Below are 12,015 nucleotides of genomic sequence, written 5' to 3'. Positions count from 1 at the left end.
ACCTTAGATAGGGCGACAGAGCTGCAATAACAAACACAAAAAGCATGTTTTACATGTGTCAAAGAGAGAAAAGGTATTGTAGTAAGCACGAGGTTAAAGTGACTTTAATATTAAAACATATTTTAAGTTCTCAAGGCACTAACACTAATTTGCTAATGACACATGAATAACAGCTTATCTTGATGTTTTTTAGTTTGTAATATAGCCAACACGTATCCAACACTAATATCACTTAAGCAATATGAGGAACAATAACAAGTTAGTAAACGTTTTCAAACTATAGTCCAAATCTCCCTGAATAAGTCACAAATCTCGGCAGCTGCCTTCACATATCAGTGGCAGTCTTTTTCTATTGCCACCGGAAGTGCCTCTACGAGCTGCCGCTGCCACGACTCGAGCTCGCTGCCTCTCCGGGTCGGTCCTGCGGCCGCTGCCTGGGCGTCTCGTTTCCACTAAACCACTTTCAACTTCAAAAAGCTACGTATACTCAAACATAAACAAGCAGCGATACCGGAAATGATGGGCGGCGGTTTCAGAGGTAAAAGAGACCAGAGATAAAAATGAGGGTTAATTCATCCTGAAAGAATCTAATCTGATAAAACCTGCTTATTTATTACGGTCACCAAATCCATGGTAAGACAAGATGCACTTTATTTAGAGTTGGCTGTTAAAGACTTTATTAGTCCCACTATTCGAAATTGTACCATGTTACATCAGTTAAATGGAATAGTGAGCTAAACAGTGAGAAAAGAAAAAGGAAAAGGAAAAAATAGTATAAACAGTAGGAACTGTATGAGATGCAGAAACATGTGTCAGTATGAGATTTAACTACTCTGGACCCAGAGGTTTAAGCCAAATACAGACTGAAATCCAACCTCCCCTTCCTGCCGATCAGCTATGCATTGTACATCCATAATATGGAAATTGTGCAGATAGAACACTATTATTGCACAGTTAAATCAGTTGAAACCCAGAGTGAGTTATACATAAAATGCATATTAGATTAGATAGAACTTTATTGATCCACACATCAGGGAAATTCACTTGTTTACAGCATCAGGCAGGTCAGAATGAGGAGTACCTGCGGTGGCCAGGAATCAATTGCTTGGAAGGCAGCTATACTCAACATTATACCACCAACTCTCACCACAACACCACCAAAACTCACCACTATACCACCAACTCTCACCACAATACCACCAACTCTCACCACTATACCACCAACGCTGGTTGACCGGGAGCAACAGGAAGGAAGGAAGGACCTCAGTCTCCTCAGCAGATACAGTGTTCTCTGGCTCTTCTTGTTAATTGCAATGGGATCATCATCAAGTTCATTTTTACAAGTTTAGGCCCACAATCATTTTGTTATGGTCACAACAAAGCCAGAGGTGCCGCATCAGTGCCTGAAGTGGCCCACATCCGTATGCTGTCTGGGGAGTAGTCTGTAATGATGTTTCTCATTAACCTGGGGCACACAATGTTACACACTCATCATATGTGCACACTCACAATACTAAATCATGGTAAAGACATTTTAATCAGTTTGTCTACAGAGAACCAGTTTCAGCTCTCAAACATCTTTCAGGTTGTGACTCCAGCTGCAGGAAACATCACAAGTGAACGGAAAACGCCTCAATCAATATTTGTTGGCACCACCCTTCGCCTGAAGAGCAGCACCACTCCTTGGTACAGTTTTTAAAGGATTCTCTGCAGGTGGTTTGTTCAACACATGTTGGATAACTTAGCTCAGTTGTTCAGTCTCTTCATGTTATCCCAGGCCGACTCCATGAGGCCTCACCATCAGTAGGGCTCCTTGTTCTTTATGAGTCCTGCTGTATGTTTGGGGTTATGGTTGTTGTGCTGCAGTGTGGTGCTCCATGCTCCATGCCCTTAAAAACTCCCACTTCCAGACTCTTTTATCCAAGTGCCGTTAGAAAACTTAACCATGTGCAATAATGTAATTTGTCTGTATGTTACAATTTGTACCACTGTAATTCATTGTTTTTAATCTAAACATCTGATGTGTCCTAAAACTTTGTCACAATAATGCACAAGTGTACTGAGATGAAATATACACGTGAAAATAAAGTTGTATCTATTGGACGATGACGTTTAACCTAGTACTTTAACCCAAGTACTAATCTTGATTAAAAAAGTACTGTACATGCTATTTCCATGGAGATATTGCGCCTCAAAGTCTATATTTATTGGTAGTTATTAGTAGATACTAGTCAGATTCACACATGATAGAAAATAACATAATAACCAACTGAACAAAATATGATTGAAAAGTCAGTTCTGATGTATCATGTTGCATATTAAATAAATAAACCTTTGCCCCACCCATACAACAATAAAGTGATGTACATATTAATGCAGCAATAATTATCATCCAATATATTTTATTCAGAAATTTGTCACTTTGGTCATTGAGTATGTTCACATTTGGTACTTTAGGTACTTTTTGCCGCTAATACATTTGTACTTCTACTCAAGTAAAATCATGAATGCAGGACTTTTGCTTTGCATTTGAGCGTGTGAGCTACAATATCACATAGTTAAAACAAATGAAATGTACTGAGAGGAGAATCTGGGTTATAGAGTTGCGAATATTCCAAAGTGCAGGCATAGTATTGGACATACCTACAGCAATAGGAATAGAAACAGTATATTAAGACTGTGTGGACCGGTTTATTTTTACTTTCAGCAGCTCAACATGTGGCAGCTTGTACACACCACTGTTGCTTTGACAACAACTATAACTACTGCTACTTTTAGAGGTCAGAGTTCTAAAATCTCATGTGCTCCTGAGTCCAACTCAAATTATCAGCAAAAAGAAGATAAGAAAAATATAAAATAATCTATTGTGAATTGATTAGAGCAATTTGAAAACTATGTTTTTCTCACAGCATATTCTCAGATTTCTCACCATCAGTAGTTCAGTGTAGTGTTATCACATAAAGTATTCGTCCTCTCCGAATGGAAACACTGTAGTGGGCTGGCGAAAGGATATCAGTTGCTCTGCATGTCCATTTTTAGTTTCCAGAAGCAGAGTGGACTTGGCCTTGTTATAGTGACCTGCAGGCCTGTGAGAGAAGCAGCTTCATGAACAGGTGCAGGCCACACACATACACACACTCACAAACAAACACACTAAATCAGCCATTCAAATTCACTCAATCGTCTCATTCACTTTTTTACACTGTCAGTTCCTCCTTATGAAATGATCCGTCACCGCTACATGATCCGGGAGAACAGAACCAGTTTGTTCAGCTACTTATGCAAACACAGATTGTCTGTTTGTAAAGTGCATGAGAAGGAAACATTCTGCGGTGGCATACGCAACGTTTCCATTTCAAAACACTGTGTTGCTTGGATCAATGTCAACATGACCTTTCACCATCAACCATTGCCTGTGCTATTTTTTTAACTGGAGAAGAAGAATCGATTTCTGAAAGAACTCACGGTGCGACAACAAAACTGCGAAATAACTTCTTCCTGTTCATTTCACTGCGGATGGTTGCGTAGCGTCGCCACAGATCGCCACAAACATCCCGGTCCCCTCCTGTCTAATCACATCTCATCTGAGTCAGTCACAGGAGCGAGACGTTGTGAAGGGGGTCGACGAATCCCTACGAAGGCTTATCATTACTAATGCATGTTGCATGGGTCGCTGACTTCAGTCTGCAGAGGCTGAATGCTCTGAGGAGATATGTGGAGATCCGGGAGGAAAGGGAAGACGATAACCTCATTACAAGGCACCAGGCACGTCCTGTACACTCCGGAACCGAGCCAGTGAAAGGAGCTGGATGTCAACAAGGCTGAAATAAACAATTTGTCCTTGATTTGATTTGTCTTTAAAGGAGTGGTTCCAAATTTTCGGGGAGTATGTTTTTGCGTCCGTGCCAAGATTGAGATAAGATGCCACTCTCATGTCTGTAGGACAAATATGGAGCTGAAGCTGGTTAGCTTAGCTTAGCATAAAGACTTGAGGCACAAGAAGGTGCACGATCACAGACTGTATATAAAGATGGATGACGTGACAGCTCCCCAAAAGTGAAGCCAAAGTGTCTCAATCACCACCTGGTGGCTGGCTGCAGTATCGGTCGTAAATCCGTCCGTCTCCATGTTGGTGACTGGGGCATGCACCAAACTGAAAGGTTTAGGTACAGCTCTCAAAGATGATTTCTGTAATTTACGATAGTTTTTATCAATGTGATAGTGTAAATTTAGTTTTAATTAGTTATTTTACGCTATAGAAACAGAAGATATAACATCTGAATCAATTAGCTTTAAAGGGTTTGCCACTGTTTCAGCTTATACTCACATGAGTGTGGTATTCATCTTCTCATGTATAAAGCTGCAACTGCTCATTATCCATTAACTACACGTAGACAAAAAATCTGATTAAAACAGAAATATCCAACAGAGATATGCAGGAAATCGATATATAAGAGAGGCTAAAACAATTAATTTGCAGAGAGTCACTCATACGGGACACGCTTGACAAGTGACGACCAAAATAGTTGGTAATTCCTCTATAGATCATTACAAACAGAGGCAGATCCAACTCGAGGGAAGACAGTGAAAATGTATAAGTTTATTTCAGGTCAAGAAGCTGTTCAGGAGTCGGACTGTAACTAAGATTGCACAGTCAACAGTCGGGGGTCTCTGAAACACATTTGTAATGTGGAGAGCATGAGCAGATGGTGGTGTGGTTCTCAGCTGCTGCTGTTTTTCTCTGTGTGTTAGTGTGTGTGTCTGTGTGCTCTTGTATAGCTTCTTTGTGAGGACTAGTTTGAGTCTATAATCTACGGAGTGAGGACATTTTGGGAAAGTGAGGCCCTTTTGCTCGGTCCTCACTTTGTGACCACCCTTTAATGGACTTTTTGGGGGTTAACACTTGGTTTTTAGGGTTAGATGTAGGTTCAGGTTAGGTTAAGGGTTAGAGTCAGGCATTTAGTTTGAATGGTTAGGGTTAGGGTAAGGGGCTAGGGAAGGCATTATACCGATGTCCTCATTGAAACAGCTGTACAAACGTGTGTGTGTGTGTGTGTGTGTGTGTGTGTGTGTGTGTGTGTGTGTGTGTCAGCTGCCACTGGGTGGTGGTCAGACTCTGGGATGAGTCTACTCAGCAGAGAAGGGCCGAGCCTGATTGGACGTTGGTTTAATGACATAACAAGATAACGTCTGCTCACCAACCGCTACTCCTGCTCTCTGAACACTGTCACCAATCAGGTTTATCTGAAGTATGAAATCTTTTCAGCTGCAGAAGCTCGAAGAACTGTCTCTTTGAGCCCTATTTCCTAACATGGACATGAAGAAAATAAATCTAAAAGCTTAAAAGCAAAACCAACAACTATATCTTTAAAAAGTGTGTGTGTGTGTGTGTGCGTATATTGTAATAATATATAAAACTATAACTTATATGTAATAGTATAATGGGTAATGGGGGGGGAGCTTGTCTCGTCACCGACATTATTTAATCCACAGAGACCATTTGATGCACACTGAGAATACATCCTGTGACTGCAGAGCCATCTAGTGGCTGATCCTGTATGTCAACGTGTGTTGAAATGAATTAATTGAATTAACGTTACATTATACAGCAGGTTGATCCTTCGTAAGATATGACTACAACATCCTGGTGCTGTAGCTCCTTGAGCAGTTTTTTTTTTCTGTTTTCCATCTCACCACTTCATGTAGATATTCATTAAGGTATTAATCCCTGATTCCACATGTCAGGTTTCAGCTCGTAGTTTTTGGTTTGTTTTCTCTTTATTGATTGTGTTTTTTAATCGAAGACAGTCAGGTCATCTCTTACTTATATCTTTTATGTAGAGGACTCTGACATGTCTCTGTGTATTAGGTCCAAATACGGAAACATGCCAGGCTGAATCAAAAGTTTATTTAAATCAAAACTATAAAACTTACTGGTATCCCACCGCATTCCCTAATTTGATCTAAATCTAGTTTTTATTATTGTATTGTCAGGTCATTTCTTTCATATGTTTAGTGTTTTCAGTATTAGGGCCCGAGCACTAACAGGCGCTGACAGACAGTGAGTTTTTTTGTTTATTTAATTAATTTTTTTTAGTTTTATTTACCTCCTGCTCAGAAGTGAACTGAACATCTCCTGCGCACCTCATTCATTAAATTTAATTTAATTTCATTTCATTTATGTTTTTATTAGTTTATATGTTAATTTGTATTTGTTCACTTCTGTTATATTTGAAGCATTTTTTTTACCTTGTTTTGGGACATGCTATATAATTACGACATTATTAATATTATTACCTCCATCCTCCACTGGCTTGGCTTAGAACACCTACCACTGGCTTACCCTCCTTCCCCCCTCCCCCATCCCCATTGCAAGTCATGTTTAAAATGTATGTGCTTATGTGCTGAGGTGTTTTTTTTCTTCCTGTTCCCACACTGTACTCCTCTAGGAGCATAGTCTGGGAGGTTGTTTTTTTTCTCTCCTCCCTCCCCTCATGCTATGCTGTAATCTTTCTAACTTCTTGCAAATTTCCCCATTGTGGGACTAATAAAGGATCATCATACTAATAAGGATATTGTTATTTTTGAATGTACCTGGTAGGGCGAGTGTAAGCTTTAGTTCTAATTAGTCTCATCTACATCGTTGTGTGACAGCCTCTCGCCATCACCGTGGTTATGATGTCACTTTCTACCTGGTGACTAATGTTGTGCAGCCCAAATCCGTCCGAACTGCTCATCCAGCCCTTGGCGTGGAAACAGAGATTCCCTCACGTACCACATCACACCTCACCACACATTCAGTTCTCCTGGCTGGATAAATGTGCACCATTGTTTGGACTATTTAAAGAAGACCACCCAATCATCCAATAGGATCACTGAGTGACTCGGAGACTTCAGGTATTGGCTGAAACACCAATACAACATGGGGTGACCTAAGGCTTAGTGTGAGCCTGATTATTTCTGTGGCTGCTGGGCACAAGATGTTGTTAGAGTGGAGCATACAAACAAATGCATGGATATAGACTTACTTCTGTGAGTATACCTTCAACTTCTCATGGCTTTTTAAAGTTTGAACCTTTCACACATCAGTTTTCTCATTTAGTGATCAGAGAATTTCAATTCTAAGTGTTCATTGACGGATTCATTGCATTTTACTGCTCGTGGACGGTTGTTTGTGAGTATTTATGACCAGCGTACTTGTTGTGAATAGAATTATATAGAATTTATTTAGTTATTAGAGATATATAAATATAAAAATATCATTGTTTATATTAGAGATGAGCACAACGTAAATTAATTTGTAGATTAACTGTTTAAATTAATATGGTCGTTTTTACTGCTTTTTAGATTTTCGATTTGTTTATTTTCTTTCGGAGATCTTACATCAATTTACTTTGTATAATATAAATTGATTAACTATGAACCAAAACTACAAAAATGATTTAAAGAAAAACAAAGCAGAATTTCTTTATTTCATATAACACACAACATTCATTATTAAATCTTCATTCATTTAGCAAACACATGAATCTTTTAATTAAGACCTTCTGAGCACACACAATGTATACATTCAGTCCTGTAACCAATTCATATTGTTCTTCAAACATTAATGTGTATTTAATAATGAATATCAATCCATATCGACACTGTTATTCTTACTTGCTCTGAATGTCGAAACGCTGCAATTTCAGGTGTCTGTAAATATTGTGAAACGATGCTGCTTAAACTGTAGTGGACAAGGTGGTGACCTAATGTGGGTCAGCTTGTTAACAACTCTTTACCAAGTAGTCACTCTAAACTGGCTTTAGCAGATTACTGAGCCTGAACAGATGCACAAAGGTCTGAATGATCTGCTGGTCTTTTTTAGTGCATGACGACAGACACCTGCTGCGTGTGTGTTACCTTGACATGGAGGAAAGCTCACACACTATCAGACTGGATAATACAGGCTGATGATAAAACAGATTTTTTAAAGAAAAAAAAACATTTTATGATTTTTTGACTTGTACTTTTTAAAGTTCGGATTATTTTTGATTTAAGACCCTGTAGAAAATAAGCTTTTAATTTAAAGATAGCTGAAGAAAGCAAGAGCTAATTTTAGAATGTCCTGGGGTAGATAGACATTTACCATCTGTAACAGTCTCCAAAGCTAAAAGGAGACAAACACAAAGCATCTTTGTGCGGGCCCCCGCTCTGCGTGAGTGTGTGTCTGTGAGTGAGTCATACTCAGGTTGACGTCTCTCTGCAGGTACCAGTTCCAGAGAAGATGGTGGCCTCCGTGCTCACCTTCCTCATCTCGAGTAAACATGTTCAACCTGATAAGCAACTGCTGCAACTGGGTGTCCAAGATACAGGAGCCAATGAGGTACAAACAACCAAAAAAAAGACTGAATGAGTATAAAAACAAAAGTGAAGTGATACATGTGCTACAATAGACACAACTTCTGTTTAATAAAAGTTGTGTTAACAGCTATAATGACATCTCCTGAATTCACATATTACCAGATATAGTGCCACTATTTATATTTGTGTGATTTTATTCAAAATGAGTTCCACTGAGACTTGAACTCAAAGTCTGTTCTCTGTGTTTTTCTCTGCAGGAAAGTGACTATTGTTGTGGTCGGTCTTGACAAAGCAGGAAAAACCTCCTCCATCAGGGGGATGTTTAAATGTAATCCAACACTCACTGATTCATAGTACTGTGCAATGTCAAATATGACAAATATTCAACCTGTACATTACCGTGTGTGTCCTACAGTGAACCATGTCGTGGACGCAGGACCCACCATTGGCTGCGTGCGAAACGAGCTGCGAGTGGATAACTACCTGGTCTCCCTGCTGGATGTGGGAGGATCAGTGGAGTCGAGAGGGGGCTGGAGGGAGCTGTACCCCGAGGCCCATGGGATCATCTTCGTGGTGGACTCCAGTGACAGGCAGAGGATAAAGGAGGTCAAGGAGGTTCTGGCTGACCTGCTGAAACAACCCCGGGTGGCAGGGAAACCGATATTAGTGTAAATACACTCAACTTACCGGAATATGAAAAGTCCAGTGTGTAAGATTTAGGTGAAAGGGATCTATTGGCCGAAATTGAATATGAAATAATCCTAGTGATGTTTTCACTAGTGTTTGATCACCTAAATTGTACGAATTGTTGTGTTCTCTACTTTCTTGTCTTCTTTGGGCCCTTTATATTTAAATACTTTATCTTAGTTGTCTGGAGTAGGTCCTTTCTACGGAGGCCACCATGTTATTTTTTTTAAAGATCATCACGCGCAGGTGCAAACAGTGCTCTCTGGTGGCTGAGGAGAAAAATACAGTGAAAACGAAGACACTCAGGCCTGACGTGAAACGTTTATGTTTCAGGTTGGCAAACAAACAGGACAAGATGAACGCTTTGCTGGGAAGTGAGCTGATTGAGATTCTGTCTCTTGAGAAGCTGGTGAACCAGAGCCGCTCTCTGTGCCATATTGTGAGTACTGCTCTAAAATTCACCATTGCAGAGCACACTAGAGTACATGTGACCTCCTGTCAGAGAATTGCAGAGATGCATGTTGACACACACTTTAAACATCAAGACAAACTGACCTCTACCCTCTCCCCCCTCAGGAGCCTTGTTCAGCCTTAATTGACCTGCGACGCTGGTCGGAAAGAAAGACTCTGCGAGGCCTCCGCTGGCTGCTGCGCGCCGTTTGTATGGATTATCCTGAGCTGTGCACCCGAGTAGCCCAGGACAGCAAGAGGCCTCTGGAGACAAGAGAGAGGGAGAAGAACGGGAAAACTGAGAAGGTCCGCAGGAAAAACAAAGGGGAACGGTGAGAAAAACCTTTGTGTTCAGAGGATTAACGACACCATCACTGCTTAGTTCATGAAGAAAAACATTGGAGCTACACTCTGACCTTTTATATGCAATATCCTCTCGCCTCAGGATGCGATCCAGCAAGTCCGATCTTCGTCAGGTTCATCGGCCAAAAGACAAGGAGGGGAAGAGCAAGGGTGAAGGAAAACTGCAGCCCATTCGAAACATGCTGCAGAAGGTCAGAGAAACATCATTTTCTCCACAGTTAACATGAGCTGATGTCTGTCTGGCGTTTGTGTCCTTCAATACCTTATATCTCTACATTGTCATAATTGTGAAGTCTTCCTTTATTATAAAATAAAAGTCGCAAACAATAAATAAATGTTGACTTAAACTCTTGTGTGTTTTCCCAGGAGTCCACATTGAAAAAGACGCTAAAGACAAAGAAGAAGAAGACGGTTAAGGTCAAGAAAGGTGAAAAGGGCCAAGCGGAGGTGATTGATGCCGAGGAGGAGGAGGAGGAAGAGGAGGCTGAGGTTACTGAAGGAGAGCAAGAGAACTCCAGTCACAGAGAGAAAGCCAGCAGTGCCCTGATCACGCCCAAAAAAGACAAAAAAATCAAACGCAAAGCAAAAGTAAAAGTAAAAGAAGAACCTCTGGACCTGCAAGAATCTCTGGACAATGAAGAGAAGCCGCTGAAAGGTTGGAATCACATTCTAATGGCCTATGTTTATTTTGTGACAAGTTGTTTAAGAATAGAAATCTGATGTTTCTTCTATCTTGTGTTTAGCTAAAGGGGAGAGGAGGAAGAAGAAGAAAGCTGTGAAAGTGAAAAGAAAGAACAAGATCAACACAGAGGAGATGTCTGAAGCTTACTCTCAACCCGTGGACCTCTCTGCGACCTTTGGTGAGCCTCATCAACTTCTTCCTTCTGCCAATCTCGCACAATAACAAGTTGGACTCGAAACATGATGAAGTATGCTTAAAAAGACGATGACCATGTCTCCTGATAGATCTTTACCGGAAAGCGATACTAGCTCTGAAGGAACGTCAGGGCCAGGAACAGTGAGTCCTGGGTGTGCTCTTCCACCTGCAGGATGAGGACGTAGTGCACTGTGGCAGTTTCCAGTCGCCTCACATCACTTCACGGACTGTTACACCCTTCCCACCATAAGTCAGTTTGACACCGATCAGACCTGGCATTAAACCTGAGATCAACATCCGTCTTGAGGGATCCCACAACTAGTGGACAGACACATCAAGGACCCGTTTGAGTTCGGATCACTCGGACCCCATTCTGAGGGGGTCTGGGAAACACGTGGCCATGTTGTCCGAGCTGTGTGAGCTGAAATGCATTGTGGGCCGCATATTGAGTGATCACAGCTGACGTGCTCTCTCCCACTACAGTTTCATACTGAACCAAATGTATTTTTACACTTCCAGTGAACTGCCATGTCTTTACCACTTCAGACCTGATCCCTGAACCTCTGAGAAGCTTAAATGCCAGTGTGTTGTGAAGGGAAGGTCTGCATATATACATGTTATCACAGAAAAATAACATTATAATAGGAAATATTTTTTAATTACCACTTAAAAAAATTAATGTGAGTGCTTGGCCAAATTGTGAAATGAGATTGATTGTATAATTCTACTTAGTTTTAATTTTTCAACCGAATCCTTTTTAATAATCAAAGTGTTTTTATTGATTTTCATATTCAGACATCAGACATCCCATCCAAGACAAAATAGTAGGACTCAAAACATACATCACAAGTGCAGGACAGTACACAGACAGAACAATAACAAGACAGATCCTACTACTAGACATCAGACATACCGAATCCTTTTTTATGATGATTTGAACAATGATAGCAAAGTGACCAACACCTCTTTGAAATTGTATATTAAACATTTTGTCAGTACGTGTGCAGTGTATTTTGTGTTTACATTAGAGCAGCCGCAAAAAGTGTTGTCACAGCAGCAAACATTACAACAGTATATACTGCAAGCTATTTAAACATATGACATACACAACAAATGAAGAACATTAACTTGATTTATACAACTTCATCGTATAAGAAGGATTCTGTTTCAGTCTTCCCTCCTCACATCCAAGTCAACCTGTCTCTCATCCATAATTTTTTTATATTTCCTATATCTGAAAAATATACTGGATATTTACTGCTGCAGCTTCTTGAATGGACAGAGGTATTTTTGAG

The 12,015-nt window shown here is 40.4% G+C and overlaps 1 protein-coding gene across 1 annotated transcript; it reads left to right on the top strand.

The window, feature by feature from the left end:
• The first annotated feature begins 7,012 nt into the window (after positions 1-7,012).
• arl13a (ADP-ribosylation factor-like 13A) lies at positions 7,013-11,671 on the top strand. Its single transcript, XM_053429221.1, has 10 exons — positions 7,013-7,032; positions 8,249-8,365; positions 8,601-8,671; positions 8,759-9,011; positions 9,364-9,469; positions 9,607-9,812; positions 9,926-10,034; positions 10,210-10,498; positions 10,587-10,703; positions 10,810-11,671. The coding sequence occupies exons 1-10, from the start codon at positions 7,013-7,015 to the stop codon at positions 10,863-10,865; spliced, it is 1,344 nt and encodes a 447-aa protein (XP_053285196.1). The 3' UTR covers positions 10,866-11,671.
• The last annotated feature ends 344 nt before the right edge of the window (positions 11,672-12,015 follow it).

Source organism: Pleuronectes platessa, chromosome 8, assembly GCF_947347685.1.
Source record: "Pleuronectes platessa chromosome 8, fPlePla1.1, whole genome shotgun sequence".
NCBI lineage: Eukaryota > Metazoa > Chordata > Actinopteri > Pleuronectiformes > Pleuronectidae > Pleuronectes > Pleuronectes platessa.
Note: the sequence above shows the minus strand (reverse complement) of the source record. Positions and strands in the feature narration are given on the sequence as shown.